Genomic DNA, 16,687 nt, shown 5'->3' with positions numbered 1-16,687 from the left:
AGATCCAAACTCGTATTGGTTGGCCTCCACTTGGTAAAACCTTTGAGGTCTCCTCCCTGCCCACGTACAAGTACACTCAGGTTCCACCTTGTGGCAAGGAATGTCCTCCCAAGAGTTTCAAACTTGTGACCTCCCCCATCACCTAAGCCACCCCTACCAGATGAGGAGATCCCTTGTGGGCATCTTAGTCGTCCAAGTAATGGTTAAATTAGTCTACAGTCTGACTAGATGTAAATTGAAGACTAATGTGAGCGGTACATATGCATCAGTTGAACGGCTGGGATCAACATAGACATGATGTTAAAGGATAAGATCTTTTTTGGAATTTCTAAGGGTTTTGAGTGCCGTTCATCTCAGCTATAAATTTCATCTTTATCAAAATTAAGGACTTCACCACGACTCTAGGCTGGAGGAACAGTATGGGTTGGTGTCCCCTTACTCTGTCCACACTCCTAGTAATATAATACATGCAGATGGAGCCATACGTGGCTCCATAAATAAGGGTCATCCCCACTACCACCATTGCAAAAGGACTACTTTTTAAATTGCTCATTTGGTTGGTTGTCAGAAAGCTGTCTTCTATAGCAGTAGCACTGAGCCTGCACCAAACCCACGTTTCTCTCTCTAGAGAAGGTCATGGCATCCAACAAGGTATGGGTTTGGGTGATGGTGCTTGGTTTGGCTTGGTCATGGTCATTGGGGTTGGTGGGTGCGGACTTAGCAAGTGAAAGGCAGGAGTGCACCTCACAGCTGACTGCACTGTTTCCGTGCTTGGGGTATGTGCAAGGCAAGGCTAGCAGCCCTACCAGTGACTGCTGCTTGGGAATGGCCCAGGTGATGCGCACCAGCAAGAAGTGCCTCTGCATCCTCTTCAAAGACAGCAACAACCCAAATCTCGGGTTCACCTTCAATACTACGCTCGCCGTCGGCCTCCCCACCATCTGCAAAGCCGGCTCCGCCGATATATTCGAATGCCCAGGTAACTGACCATCTCTCCTGCCCCAAGGGGAGGTTCATAGGCGGAGCTAGGGGGGGGGGGGGGCAGAACTGGGCTGTAGCCCAAGGGGAGGTTCATAGGCGGAGCTAGGGGGGGGGCGCTGCCCCCGAACCTCAACCCCCCCCCCCCCCCCCCCCCCCTAGCTACGCCCCTCGGGAGGTTGGCATAGTGGGGTGAGGCTTTGGCTGTTAGACAGTCAAGGTTTGATTCTCATGGGTGTCACCCCTTTGCACAAGCTAACGTTTAGCATAGGCCCTGGGGCAGGGGTCCTAAGTTCAGAGTTTTACGCTTCCCGATGATCATAAGTATGGCAGGCTGAGCCAGCGCGACCAGGTCTTCGTGCTGGGTGCGGTTTCTTCGGGTTATAAAAAAAACAAAAAACTGACCATCTCTCGCCCAACATCATCTTTGTATAGATCCAGTTATCGAGCGATCAACTTTGATCTTACAAAAAAGTGGCTGACAGCCTTGATTTTGATTATGACAAAATCGCAAGCCAATTAAGGCATTTTTAATTAAAAATCACCTTTCTGTCTAGCTAGCTCATGATTTACTTTCCTCTCGGTCTAGCGAGTTTCATGTGAACTAGCACTGCAATCTCCCTCTTCTTCCTCCCGCCTGTTTCTGTCTTCCCCTAGTCACCTACTGTCGCTTTTTCGGCAGGATGTGCATCTGCTTCTAAAGATAACGATCACATTGGAAGATATCACACTGATTGTTATATGAAACATATAGCCTGCCTACCATAGCGGGAATCGCCTGGATGGCCAGCGGGGTGGTTGTTTGTGACAGTGCTGAGATGAAGGCACCGGATCAAACCCCACTGGTGCACAGGTGTGTTCTTAGTTTTCAGAGGTAGGCCATGTAAGTCAGAGTGGTTGTGGGGTTCCACTCGAAGTTTTCCTTTCTTCAGCTAGGGTTCCTCATCATAAAAAATAAAACACCTTTTATGCTCCTCTTGTCATGATATCATGGACATCCTTTCTGCAGCTCTTTTGAATATACCAGCTGATTCCCCGGATGCCAAGATTTTCCAGCAATTTGGCAATAGCACCAACAGCAGCTCACCTGTCTCAGCTTCTCCAGCAACGCCCTGTAAGTTGTTGTTTTTTCCTGTTTTGCTAACTCTGAAATCCTGATCTTAAGGTAAGGATACAGTTTTAACCATAGTTACCAGAGTAAAAAGTGGGTTCAAAATGCAACTCGTGACATGTCAAGAAAGAAGTGAGTCTTTTAAGAAATTTCATGTTTAGGAAGCATAAGGAGAAGCAAGCTATAATGGAATTTAGCAAAAAGTGACATAATAATATATATAATTAAAATTTGTCTTCTTTCCTTAACATATGTAATTTAAGGATACCTATATCTTATAATAACAATATAATTTCAAGAAACATGGTGAAATTGTTTTTACATGAGAGAGACTTTTGCAGTGCCAAAGAAGTTTTATTTTGATATTGAGAGAAGCAAACCTTCTATTTTTCATGTAAGGGCTTTTCTGAGAAGGTTTCAGAAGCATGAAAGAAGCTTGTGGTTTCATACTTTTGAAGCCAGTTTATGAGGCTTTAAGAAGCTTCTTGTAACCATGATTTCAACGTCTCTTATGTAGCCCTCAAGGGGGTTGGCGTAGTGGGGTGGGGGCCTTGGCTACTAGACAGGCAGTCAAGGTTCGATTCTCATGGGCATTACCTCTTTGCGCAAGCCAACATGTAGCGTAAGCCCCAAGGGCAGAGGTCCTAGTCTCAGAGTTTTACACTGCCAGCATGACGACGTAGGTATAACAGGCTAACCCAGAGCGAACAGGTCTTCATGCCAGGTGCAGTTTCTTCGGGTTATAAATTAAAAAAAAAACATCTCTCATCTTGATTTATATGAAAAACTAAAAATCAACTACATATATTGAAAAATCATTGTTTTTCCTCACTATTTATGTTTCTTTGGCATGTAATTGTTAGTTTCAGGAGTTGTGGGAACACCTGATTATCACTTTGTGTTTCGTTAATGTTTAGTGTTTTTCTTTTTGAGCTATTAGTAGTAGTAATAGCAGAAACAGTAATAGTAATCCTTTCTTAATCCCATGATGGCGCTTTAAATTACTGCTGGAAGACTGGAAGGCACTGTCACAAATATCTGTATTTCTTTGAAAAAAAAAAGCGTGAGATATAATTAAATATTGGCAAAGATTAAGTTTTCTAATTTTCAATTCTTTCCAAAGTTTTTTAAATTTTAGTTATACCTTTTAGCTGATATTTTGCCAATAAAACAGTAAAAAATTAAAGCTTTCCATTTTTTTATGAGAAGAAGGTTGATGTTATTTTCCCATTTTAAATATTGGTCACTAATGCTGGAAAGGTACATATCTCTAATAATCATTGTGTATGGGTCAAAAGGTGTGTGAGGCGCCTGAGATCCATATAAAAATGCTTTATATTTTTTGGAAAATTTTCATTTACTAATACGTCCTTTTCATGATATTCCAGAAACAGGTCCACTTTTTCTGAAATGACATTTCAAGACCTTATTTTTCAATGGATAACTGAAGTTAATTTTATGGTTAAGATTAAGGGTATCAACGGGTCGGGTTTACCGGGACTAGACCCGTACCAAACCCTATAGGCTTCGGGTATGGTGATAAATAAGAAGACCTGGTTAAGACCCGGGTCCAGATTCGAAGGTCCAATTAATACATGGATCTGGGTATAGTTTTTGAAATTTTATACTAGACCCAGGCTTAACCCGAGTTCCAAGTAAGACCTACAAATTTTCAATATAAAAATGATACAAAATATTATTTTATTGGGTATGGCTCGGGTCTGGTTCATGTAATTTTTATTGGGTCCGGGTATGGTTTCTCTTATGGTGGGTTCGATTAGACTCGGATCCAGACTCGATACCATACTAAAAAATCGGGGCTAGGTCTGATTCCACCTGGGTCTGGATCAAACCCAACCGGTTGACACCCCTAGTTAAGATGCATGTGAAATATCATTTCTAATGAAACGACATTTGAGGACCCAACTTTTGAGCAAAACAATCAAATAAGGGCCTGAAGTTAATTTCATAGTCTTTTTTTTTTTTGAAGAAATAAAGCTGAAGTTAGTTTCATGGTTAAGATCACACAAAATATCATTTTTAACCTCGCTTTGAAAAAGTGAGTTTTGCATATCATATGATAGGAGCAGTCCAACAATTTTGTTAATTCGACAAAGGTCCTTGTTTAGCAATTCATCAAAAAGTTGGGTCTTGAAATGTCATTTCACAAAACATAGTTTTTTTTTCTGGAAATATAAAGCAAAGTATAGGTCTCCAATGAAATTCTTTCTAGAAGACAAAGGTCCTTGTGGAACAGAATTATTGAGCCACCCCTAAGAAGACAGAACATATAAATATCCTTGAAACAAAAAACAAATCCTTCTCCTGGTTCATGGGTCCGCCATTCACGAGCCCTTGTCTCTCTTGGTACAAACCCATCTCACCAAACCACCATGGTGGGTGGTTGAGGTGGAAAATCAGGCAAGTGGGCCCGTTTGTTTCAAGGGATGTGCCTTTCACAGGCTTCGCGTGGTTGGTAGGAGCTGTCAGTGCACTTTTCCTTGTGGTGGGACGTTGCAGGTTCAAAACCCAGTGGTATGTAGGGGTGGCAATTTCTGACACGACCCGCCAACCCGACCCGCCAACCCGCCTCTTAGGCGGGTTCGGGTTGGGCTTAAGCCAACCCGTTTAATAAACGGGTCGACCCGCGTAACCCATTTATTAAACAGGTCGGGTTCGGGTTGGGGGTATGCCAACCCGCCAACCCGGCTGACCCATTTAATAAACGGGTTAGGCGGGTGGGTCAACCCGCCAACCCGACCCGTCAACCCATCAACCCGACCCGCCAACCTGCCTACCTGCCAACCCGATCCGTCAACCCGCCAACCCGACCTGACAACCTGACCCGCAAACCTGAAAACCCGTTTACCCGACCCAACCCATTTATTAAATGGGTTGGCGGGTCGTGTCGGGTTACCCATTTATTAAATGGGTCGGGTTCGTGTTTGCCACAACCGACCCGTTTAATAAACGGTTCGGGTTCGGGTTGAGGTATGCTGACACACCAACCCGCCAACCCGACCCGATTGCCACCCCTAGTGGTATGTTTAATAATAACTGTTGGCGGTCTGCCTAACCCTAACTTGCCTTTCAAAAAAAAAAATTTGTGGTATTCTAGAAGCTCCTGCAATCAGTGGGATTATCTTAGGATACCACTGCCTTTGGGGGGGGGGGGGTGTGCAAAAATGGCAGGGCCTGCATATTGATGGTATTTTTTTTTAATCAACCATGGCATGAAAAGATCCAAACTCTTACCAAAATGAATTGTTCAATTAGCACTTATTTCATTCTTATGTAAGGGAAAGACCTTTCATGGGAAGGGGCACAGATTTCTAAAAGATCCTACAACTCAGCTTTTATGTAAGAATGCTTTCATAGGAGGGAGGTATGGAAAGATTTACTCATGAAAAGTGATAGGTGTTTAGAAAAAACTAGGGCCTCACTTGCATGCACTTTTCTACCATGATGATTTGATGTTTGTTTCATTGACATTACATTGGATAAGAAAAGAAAAGAATTGCAAAGTTGCATGAAACAAAGGAGTCCCCAATTTGGAAGAAAAATTGTTGTGAAAAAAAAGTTATGTATGCGTTTTCATATGATTTTTTTTGTGTGTGACCTGAAAATAGAATCAAAGAGAAAGAGAGAGAGAGATATGGTCACATAAAATTAATTTTTTCCATCTCTAGTGATGGAAAATTTATGGGTGTTTGTTACATCCCAACCCAAGGAAAGCCACTTTTCCTTTAAAGGGAGTCCCAGAAAGGAAAGTGCTTCTTTGCAGGGGAAGGTGTTCAGTGATTTTCACAGGAAAAGATTCTCTTTTGCATTTATTATGTGGCTCACATCACATATTTGTCACGGAGCTATTTGTTAAAAAAAGGCCTTCTTTTCATAGGAAAGGGTATGAAACAAACACTCTCTTAGACTTCTAGAATTATTTTTCATGTTTTTCTCGTTTGGAGTAATTGACAAACTTTACCTTTTTCATTCTCATTTTTTCTATCTTTTTTCCACTTCCAAACATGCTCGTAGGAAAAAAAATGACCATTTTTCTCTGTGAAACAAGTGCAGATCTGATCTAGAACCAGAAAGAATGCTCCTGCTTGCTTTTGACACGATTCCATTGATATGATTCTTTTGAATTGTGCAAGGGAGTTTTGTTTTCTAAAGGCCCTACTACTTGAATTCCATATATTTATCATGTGAGAAAGTAGGACATAATAGTAACTACCAAATTGCTTCATATGTTGTGGAGATGTTAGGGGACCTCACTTTATTGAGTGAGAAACGGGCATGACATTTACGTTTGGTTGCACTCGAATGAGATTTGGAATCCCATGCAAATGAGAAAATTAATCTCATTTGCATTGCTAACCAAACATGAGATTCGAAATCTCATGCAAATGAGGGAATGGATCTCATTTGCACATATAATCAAACATGTGATTTGGAATCTCAGCAAATAAGAAACTGAATGTGCTTTGAAATCACATTTGAAGTGACTCTCATGTGATTCTAAATCACATGGTGGAATATGTGATTTGAAATTATGACATAATTTATGTTTAGCCACCTCAGTGGCAAATATTTAAGATGAAGACTGCCTTCTAAAGAAATTGTTCAATGACTGCTTCCGTTACTTTTCTTATCACCTAACTCTAGTTAACCCTTTAAATTGACACTGTTAACCTTTTTCTTCCCTTATATTCAATGACACTTTTGTAGGGGGGAAATTGATACCCTCGTGGGTATGGAACCCCCTAGTTGGAACTCATTGCGAGAATTTGTTTTGACTAAATCAAACCTCATGGATGTATTCAACAAAGTCGAAATATATAGTAGGAATCCACTCTTGGATCTTACTTTTTCAACGTAAAAATATGATTTTAGAGGATTGAAATTTTGGTATATTGTAGGCAATTGATTTTTCAATCTCTGCAAAATCTTACTTACATGTTGGAATAACATGATCCAAGCACTGATTTCTACCAACATCTATAGGGTCAGGTGTGCAAAAAAATATAAAAAATATTACTGTTTTTTACTAAATGGTTCTTTACCTAGGAGGTAGCAATTAAACATTAACCCTTTTATATCACCTTATTTTTGTAGCTACAGTTAAGAGCAAAATAAGTATTTTAAAAAAGTAACACATACTCATCTGAGTATTTTTTGGAAAAGCTGGGGATTTATTTTGAATATTTGAAAACCAAAGCAACTAAATATAAATTGGTCATGCATTAGGCACTTTTTTTAAAATCTCTCTCTCTCTCTCTCTCTCTCCCTATATATATATATATATATATATATATATTAAAAATATAATATATAAAGATGAGCATGAAAGTTCTCTTTTTATTTTCAGCGCCAAAAGGCGGAGGGACGAGCGGTTGGAGTGACCAAAGTGGAGGCAGATTGGGAGGTGGATGCCTTGTGCTACTGTGGGGCTGGTTCTCATTGTTTATCACCATGTCCATTTGGAATTGAAAGACCAAGAAACGAGTAAACTGCCTCACTGAATTCTAAATCAATAACAAATTGATGGATTGAGGTTCTTATTGAATTTAATCTGGTAATGAAATATTTTTTACTTCCCTTGTTCTAGCTAGAATGTGAATCAACCATAAAGTAAATATGGTTCTTGCAATAAAATACAGGTATCCTGTTTAGAAAAAAAAACAAGAAAAAAAGTAAAGCAATAGTATTTATGCCTGCATGTAAAGTTGCTTGTCCTCTCTTTACTGTGTGAATCAGCCATATATAAATGCGTTAAAGTCTGTGGATCTAGGTATTATGACACATGATCTTTTCAATATGTTTCAAATTGAAGCTTAGTTCATGTTGGTAATATTTCACTTGATCCAATCAATCAGAGTTTGATCCTCTGTGTGTAGGGGTGTCAACCGGTCGAAACTGTTCTGACCCAAGTGAGTCAAAACCCGGATCTGACTTTGAAGTGTGTGGCTACTGGGTCTGGACCCAGGTCCGATCTGATCTGCCATAAAAAGCCATACTCGGGTCTTGTCAGGATTACATGAACCAAACCTGGCCCATACTTGGTAAAATAATATTTTTTATACTGAAAATTCACGGGTCTTAATTGGAACTGGGGTTGGACCCTGGACTGATATGAAATTTCACAAACCATACTCAGCTTCATATACTAATCGGACCTTTTGGATTGGACCCATTTTGTAATAGGACCCCCTTCTTTATCATCAAACCCTAACCCTATAGCCTATAGGGTTTGGTACGGGTTATCCAGGTCAAACCCGACCCATCGACACCCTTATGTGTGTGTACACAAGTGTGCATGCATGTGTATGTGTGTGAGTTTCCGTACCACCTTGGAAGAGATGCCTTGTGATCTGTGGCAGGAGCAACTTTATAGGGTCCTGTGTGTCTGTGGGACACATAAAACACATGGACATTCTATGAATATTGTTTCATGATCTAAAAAACTCTTTTAACAATGTTACTCAATAATAGATATATTAAAATATCAAAATATATATAAATTAAACACAAAAAATATGCATGCCCTTGTGTCCTAGTTTTCACAAAAATTGTGTTTTTGTGTCTCGTATCGTATCAAATCTGCATTCGTGTTTGTGTTCATCTGACATAAATCCTGTGAGTACGTACATACACATACACGCCCATTGTTATTTTAAGTAGCCAGGCTTGGATGATTGTACCAAGTACACAATGCAATCAGGTGGGAGTCTACTAGGAAATGGGGATACACTTATCCCTTTCTTCGTACCATAATGCCATACCCCTTGTGAGATCTCTTTTTGTTTGATGTAATTTTTATCATATTTGAGACCATAGATGAATTCAACATGATTGATTTGGTAGGAACCCTTTAATCTTATTTTTTCAACAGTAATTCTGAAATTTTAATCATAAGATCTTAGTATTTTTATGGCTTTTGATTTTTGAATATATATATATATATATATATATATATATATATATAAAAGAGGAGATTGACCAACTAAAAGAAGGTCCAAAATCTACAACGATCAAATGGCTTTCTTTCTCCAATACTTTAGAATCTCATCTATCAGAACTCATATATTTATTCTTTATAATTTACTTAGTAAGAAATATGTTTTATACAAAGACTTTATGACATATAGGCATGTTTTTCGAAACATAAAAAATCCATGGCCCACAATCGCGTCAAAACTTTACAATACAAAGTATTGTGGGCTCTTGATTTTTAGTGCTTTAAAAAACGCATCTAAACATTGAAAATTTATAATCCAAAAAATGTCGCTCAATAAATGCACGACAAAAATCGAATATGTAAAGTCTGATGGCTGAAAAACTCGATTATTAGAGAAGGAACACTGTCAATTATCATTGGTTATAGATTGTGGACCTTCTTTTAGTTGGAGGGTCTATATCATGAAAACCTACCAAGTAGAAAACCTACAACCTATCCACTAAGAAACATTTTATCAGATTTTTTGTGTTTTTTTTTTAAATTCTGACCTTATAGATGTGTTCAGCATGATTGATTTACTAGAAATTGACACTTCATTTTGAAAGGTAAAAATAGTATTTGGAGCTTAAAACATTTGTGAAAATTGTAGGCCATTGATTTTTAAAATCTTATAAAAACCTATCTATACATTGGAATCAAATGCTTCAAGACCTGATTCCTATAAAAACAAACACATGGATCACGTCTGTAAGATCAAAATTTCAAAAAAACACAAAAAATCTGACAAAATGTTTCTTAGTGGGTAGGTTACATGTTTTATTGGATTTTTGGTATTCTTTTTCAAAATTTTGATCTACTTACATGCTTGTTTTTATAGGAATCAGTTCTTGAAACATTTGATTCCGATGCATGGATAGGTTTTTATAAGTTTCAAAAATCAATGATGTACAATTTTTATAAATTTTTGAAGCTCCAAATACCATTTTTTTTATCCAACATTGATGATCGAAGTGTTGATTTTTAGTAAATCAACCATGCTGAAAACACTTGTATGATCAAAATAAAAAAAAAACAATAAATTTTTTTCATTGGGTAGGTTTGGCATGTTTTTTAGTGAGTAGGTTTTCATTTTTCTATATATATATATAGGATTTTGAGGACGTCTCCAATGGAAAACCCTTCAAACCCTCCCAAATGGATGTTTTATTGGATTTTTTTGTGTTTTTTCAAAATTAAGATGTGATGTATATGCTTGTTTTATAGGAATCAGTTCTTGGAGCATTTGATTCCGATGCATGGATAAGTTTTTATAAGTTTCAAAAATCACCGGCGCACAATTTTCATAAATTTTTGAGGTTCCAAATACCATTTTTTCTATCCAAAACTCATGATCCAAGTGTTGATTTTTAGTAAATCAATCATGCTGAATGCATCTATATGGTTAGAATTTTGAAAAAAAACATGAAAATTTTTCATTCTGTAGGTTTGAGACAGTTTTCATGGAGAATGCTTTCATTCCTCTCTCTCTCTCTCTCTCTCTCTCTCTCTCTCTCTCTATATATATATATATATATATATATATATATATATATATATATATAGTAATGGGTGGGTGCTAAACCCATTTGGTGCTAAATCGCATGCTAAATAAGTTTTTTGGGCTTTTTTCATTTTATTTTTAAATTCTAACAGTAGTGATCTATGTACTTGATTTTATAGGGATCAAACTCTTGAAGTGTTTAATTCCAACACATGGGAGGGTTTTTATAAAGTTCAAAAAATCAACTGTTCAAAATCTTTGTAAAATTTTGAGGCTCCAAACATCATTTTTTTTCATCGAAAACACATGATCCAGGTGTGGATTCTTAGTAAATCAACAATGCCCAACACATTTATAAGGCCAGAACCACATAAAAAGCACTGGAGAAGCTGGAAAACCCATTTAGCACACGGTTTAGCACCAAATTGGTTTATATATATATATATATATATATATATATATATATATATATATATATATATATATATATATATATATCGTGAACTACAAGAAAGAGATCTCGCAAAGCATATGGAAGTAGGGCAGGAGGATAGGGATGAGCAGATCACATTCCTTCTAGTAGACCTAGAATATGAGAGTGAGCTAGGTGAGAAACTTTGTGGACCCATAGATCGGTTTACAATGACTTGTATGAGTTATGACGTGGAGAAGAGACCTAGTCACCATGGACTTAGCCGGCCATACTTATGATTGTGGTCTTGGTAGCATAAAACTCAGTGGGTGCACCTCTTGCCCTCATAGGGACACCATGCATGGGCTTGCGCAAAGGGGTGAAGCCCATGGGATTTGAATATAGACTGCCTGTCTAGCGGCCTAAGCCCCATCCCTATGCGCCAAACCCTTTGGGGCAGTTTAGAATGACCTCAAAAGTTACATATGGTAAAACATTCGTTGTTTTTGCATATGCAGGTTTGAGAGAGAGAGTATATGTGTGTGTGTGTGTGTGTGTGAGAGAGAGAGAGAGAGAGAGAGAGAGATGGTGGTAGGTGCACTACTACCAGCGCAATCATACTGGCCGTCCATGACAGCCTTGATGGATGGCCAGCGCAAAAAAATGCTGAAAACAGCATTTTTTTTTCTTTTTTAGGTCTCAGTTCTGCTGAGAACTTTAGCAGTCGGTAAAACACTTAAAAGGTAAAACTCTAAAAGCATGCTAAAGCCTAAAAATCAGAAAAACTCACTTTTTAGCAAGTTTTTTTAGCATTTTTTGCACTGGCCATCCATAAAGGCCGCGATGGACAGCCAGTATGATTGCACAGCTACCACTTTTACTATATAATATATATACAAACTCATCGGAAACAGCCATTTCTACCCATCAAATATGTTCTTTGTAAGGTGTGGCCCCACCCAACCGACTCAGAACTGGACTCATTCGGTATCAGAGCTAATTCAAACCCAGCATAAAACACACACAAATGTGCACGCAGACTTGAACTTTAAGCTTGTCATTCTACACTAGCTATTGTTAAAATCACAAATATACAGTCTTAAATTGCCCATGAGGGCTAGGTGGGTCGCCTTAAGGTGTTCAAGTTGAACGACCTCAAGGGTTCGATACTTGGGCTGCGCTTACCTTCCCTTAGGGCTGAAGGAGGAGTCTCCTAAGTGTGCAAGAGGAGGGCAGCCGAGGGGTTTTAACTGCATGGGTGTGGGCTATATGGCAGAGCATCAATCTCTTCTTGCTCCCACCACCTGACCTGGTGTTTTCCTTGATAATATATATATAAAATTTTGTGTTGCCCTTCAACACTCGCTATTCTTAAATTTATGAAGTTTCCTAGCCAATTTCAAGCTTAGGAGGGAAAATGGATTTCCAACACACAAGAAAAGAAAACTTGAAGGCTGAAGGGCTCAATATGCGCATTATTTGTTTTTCGAAGGATTTACACGTTTAACCAATGGAAATTGTTTGACGTAGTATTATGTGAACAGAAACACAGCTTCATACTTGAAGCACAATAAAATAGAAGACTAACTCATGATTGAAGCAGATCCCCTAAACACTAAGAAGAAGATTAAATCATAATTAAAGCGGATCCCCTAAAACACTAAGAAGAAGATTAAATCATAATTAAAGCGGATCCCCTAAAACACTAATTTATACTATTTGCTTAGAATATGAGTCATATAATGCCTCACATTTGGATAATCAAGTTCCTCTTTCAAATCCACCATCAACTTGCATGTGCAGCCATTCTTAGGGAGATCCTGGGCCATAGTCTTGTGCTGCCTGTGAGCTGACTGCAACACCCAATGGCTCAAATTCCTGAACACCAAGCTGAAAAGTATAAAACTAGTATTAAGCATTGAACTTGGTCAACTTGGATAGCTTCTGTAAAAAGAAGGATCCAAATACAAGAATTAAATAATACTTTTTCAGGACAAATATGCATAAAAAGATGGACAACCATGCAGAGGTTCATTCCACTCACAGCAAACAGACCCTAATTATGCACTTCTGCAAAAAATGCCTATTATGACTTGAAATAGGTAGAATCTATTTATCTTTAAAGGTCTGGCATTTGTAAATAGGTAATCGGATTGCTCATCACTTTGAGCAGGCAAACTTATGCAGCTTCAATATCTTACATCAGCTGCAGTAGCGTAGGTCTGTTTGCAAAACCTATAATAGGAAGACTGGCACACGAGCATGTTCGGATTGTAGCATGAGAAGAAAGATCCAAACATGTGAATTAAAGATGCAGGGTAGCAAACGATTTAGAGGAAAGATAGATATGCTTTGCAGTTTTGCACAATCTTATGAGTTCTTCAGGAAATGGCTTTGAGAATTATTTCTTTGAAACAAACACCAATAATAGACCAAGGTAGTTCAGTATAGATTCTTTAAGCTCACATCTTTTGCGGGAAATGCTTCAATGCTTTGAGCTCATCCTTGAATTCACTGCTTCCAGCTTCATTGATAGAAACTGTGGAACATACAAATACTGGTCAACATGGATCAGGCTAAAAAAAGAGCAATAATCCAAACAGCCCTTGGATGAACAAAGGGGTAATACCTCAACTTGACACTGCAATGACTGTATGTAATTAATAATTTCATCAAGGACCATAGCCTTGCCAATTACCTGCCAAAGCAAAAATACAACCTCCTGAATGATTTCCTGGTTCCCTCTACCAGACAATCAAACCCCACATCCCAAAAAACATATAAAAGAAAAGAGAAGAATATACACAATAAATAACAAGGAAAGCTGAGCTTAGTTGTCACCTTATTGCATCCCGGGACCAAATCTTGCAGAATTTTCATACGCTCGCTTATCTTCTCTCTCCTAGACTGCACAACATAGATGGCCGTATTCATCACAATGTAAAATAAATTTAGAATCAGCATATGTGGAACATCTATACATGGTAATCTACAATCAATTGCAAAGAGATCGATTCACATGCAAACCAACAAATACTAATCAATAATGGAAGCCAAAGTCTAAACAAATTGCAGCTATCACTTACAATATCCACATCAGATTTACAATCCCTTAAAAAAAGCTGGTGTATTTATTGGTTTGGGAAAACAACACAGATGTGAGTTTTATGTAGACATATTCTGTGCATTCTAATGGCAGTGCCTCATTACTTATCGCTTCAGCTTTAACAGGCTATTTCTTCCTTGAAAGAAAGAAAAGGAACTTTGCATCCACCAGCAAAAGATAAGTAGATGGGGATGGGGCTTGGTAAGGGATTTAACAACTGTTGAAGCAAAATCCTTACTCTTTCTGCCAAGCTATGGCTATCAGTAGCTTGTCCTCTTCTTGCTCTCACAGGGATATAGTCCTGCTTCGGTGCCTCAACTGGTTGAACTGGTTGAACACTTTGTTCCGTCTGCTTACTGTTTACCATAGGACTTGTTTCAGCTTCGACTCTCACATCACCATTTTTCTCTCCTCGTCCTGTCCCTTTGGGGCGTTTACCATTGAACTCAATCTGCTAAACACATGAATTAAAGGAAAAAAAGGAACCATGAGATGAATGGAATAAAAGCTTAAAAGACTTCACTTGGACTCCAGCATCGTGCCAGTGCCTGTGGGTTCAACCTAATCCCAACTCCATGATGCATGTGACCAAGGTCAGAACCCAGCTGAATCCCAAGTCGGGCCGTGGAGTTGCACGATGGAGAAGAACAAAGTTACTCAAGGTGACAAGTAATCTAGGCCGACTGAAGTAATCTAAGCCAATCTTAAACCTACATCATCAATCCAAATTTAATTTCAACACTTATGAATCAACAAAACTAAAAATTACTTGTAACAATTGTTTTCATAGACCGCCAGCTAAATATTCAGGTAGGCATAATGAAGCAAAAGGCTAGCAATGCATTGAGATGCACCCATCTGCACAGAAAGCTGGAGTAAGTGAGATATTGCATTGTGGAGCAAGGTTCAATATCCCAAATTATCCCAGTTTTTAGGATAAGTGGGCGACCACCATAGACATATCCAGACAAGCAGGATACGTTAGGAAACTGCGTTATACACTAACACGCAGGATCAAACTTATCCAAATTTTCTGGATTAAAGGTTCATCATCACCCTCTGCAAGAAGGAAAGATACATGAAAATTACCGCAATAAGATCCTTAGAATCACAATAATGAAATCAATCCTCACAAAAAGGAAACAAGTTCTACTGCAATAAGATTCATAATAATGAAATCAATTCTCACAAAAATGAAAACAAGTTCTACTGCAATAGGATTCATAATAATAAAATCAATTCTCACAAGAAAAAAAATTGCTTAGAACAAGCAGCAAGATAAACGTGAAAAATGAAAGAAAAAACAAAACCGAGAATTGAAGCTGACAAACCTTGTTACCAGGGCTGCTATTCGTAATGTGCTCGAAGGACTCATCTTCCATCACAGCTCTTCGATTCTTCTCAGCATTGCATCTGCAAATGGGAGCTTCACCACCACTCTGCTCGGTCATCGCCGACGAATCATCAACAGATGCACCACAATTTCCGATCATGCCCACATACCCAACTCCCAAATTCAGCTCAAATCGACTAACAAGCTGCTGTTTGCTCCCACCACTTTGCAGAAACCCCACATTGTCCCCTCCACCGCCCCCATTCAAGCGCGAAATCGACCACATTGACGCAATCGAAGCGTTAGATTGAGCAATCAACGGCGCAGGATCCATTGTGGATCACCCCACATCCCCAAATTCAGAAGCACCCACGAACCCCAAATCCGCTGCTGCTCATCCTCTGGACTCAAGATCACCAATTAATAGATCGCTTCTCCTCAATGAAGCTGATGGGTATCCCAGAAGATCGAAGAAAAAAACAAGAAACAGTGTACATCATTTCAATGAATCCCAACAAGAGACGAAAGAAGGGATTTGAGGATTTAATGCAGAGATAAGCATTGGTGGGACTCACCAGAAGATGGCGTCAGAATGCGTTTATATGGGCAGGTTTGATTCGTACAGGAGCTTCGGTTTTCGGTTCGGTGGCAACGAGAAAGACGAAATGAGAGATACGGAGGGATGAGAATGATTCGTTTGGAAAGGGATGTATCGGGGAAGACGGGGCCGTACGGGGACCAAGTGTAGTGATCCTCAGTTCACTACCACTACCAGCCACCGAGCGAATATAGCATAGGCCCTGCGGGCAGGGGTCCTAGCCTCTGAGTTTTAAGGGTATGGCAGGCACGATCAAGTTTTAGTGTCGGGTGCAGTTTTTTCGGGTTATAAATTAAAAAAAAAAAAAACACCAAGCAATTACAATTCTGTATCCAATTCTAACCGTCCATCAATAGTTAGGATGCGTCCTCATTTTTACATTTATGTGGACTGATCTTAGCTGTCCAGATGCTTCAGCTGGATGGTTAGGATTGACTATGTCAAAGGATGGAATCCCTTTTGCCACCGAGCAATGCAGCGAGTAGAGGTAACAGTGGACCAGAGGAAAATGGGGCCCCGCCCCGCCTCGCCTAGTTTGGTTTGGACCGGGGATGGAGGTTAAAATCAAAATCCATGCGGGGATGGACTTACGTTTTCTCCCGCCCAGCCCCACCCCATCCTCGATCTCCGTTAGTAAAATGCTAAAATACT

The 16,687-nt window shown here is 39.1% G+C and overlaps 2 protein-coding genes across 3 annotated transcripts; one reads left to right on the top strand and one right to left on the bottom strand.

Annotated features, from left to right (window-relative positions):
* Nucleotides 1–510: 510 nt before the first annotated feature.
* Nucleotides 511–7,814, top strand: LOC149829093 (non-specific lipid transfer protein GPI-anchored 14-like). Its single transcript, XM_090017896.1, has 3 exons — nucleotides 511–979; nucleotides 1,988–2,092; nucleotides 7,458–7,814. Exons 1-3 carry the CDS (start codon nucleotides 637–639, stop codon nucleotides 7,577–7,579), a joined length of 570 nt encoding a protein of 189 aa, XP_089874022.1. The 5' UTR covers nucleotides 511–636; the 3' UTR covers nucleotides 7,580–7,814.
* Nucleotides 7,815–12,446: 4,632 nt separating this feature from the next.
* On the bottom strand, nucleotides 12,447–15,827 carry LOC149829092 (transcription factor bHLH79-like). Of its 2 annotated transcripts, XM_090017278.1 has the most exons (6): nucleotides 15,437–15,827; nucleotides 14,344–14,559; nucleotides 13,841–13,906; nucleotides 13,629–13,697; nucleotides 13,466–13,538; nucleotides 12,447–12,889 (listed from the first exon to the last, which is right to left on the bottom strand). In XM_090017278.1, the coding sequence occupies exons 1-5, from the start codon at nucleotides 15,770–15,772 to the stop codon at nucleotides 13,485–13,487; spliced, it is 741 nt and encodes a 246-aa protein (XP_089873404.1). In that variant the 5' UTR covers nucleotides 15,773–15,827; the 3' UTR covers nucleotides 12,447–12,889; nucleotides 13,466–13,484. The 2 variants fall into 2 exon arrangements, with proteins under 2 accessions (XP_089873404.1, XP_089873405.1); XM_090017279.1 differs by lacking the exon at nucleotides 13,629–13,697.
* Nucleotides 15,828–16,687: the final 860 nt, after the last annotated feature.

This window comes from Nuphar pumila, chromosome 9 (assembly GCF_984573655.1).
Source record: "Nuphar pumila chromosome 9, dmNupPumi1.hap1.1, whole genome shotgun sequence".
NCBI lineage: Eukaryota > Viridiplantae > Streptophyta > Magnoliopsida > Nymphaeales > Nymphaeaceae > Nuphar > Nuphar pumila.
This window is presented reverse-complemented; position numbering and strand designations above follow the sequence as displayed.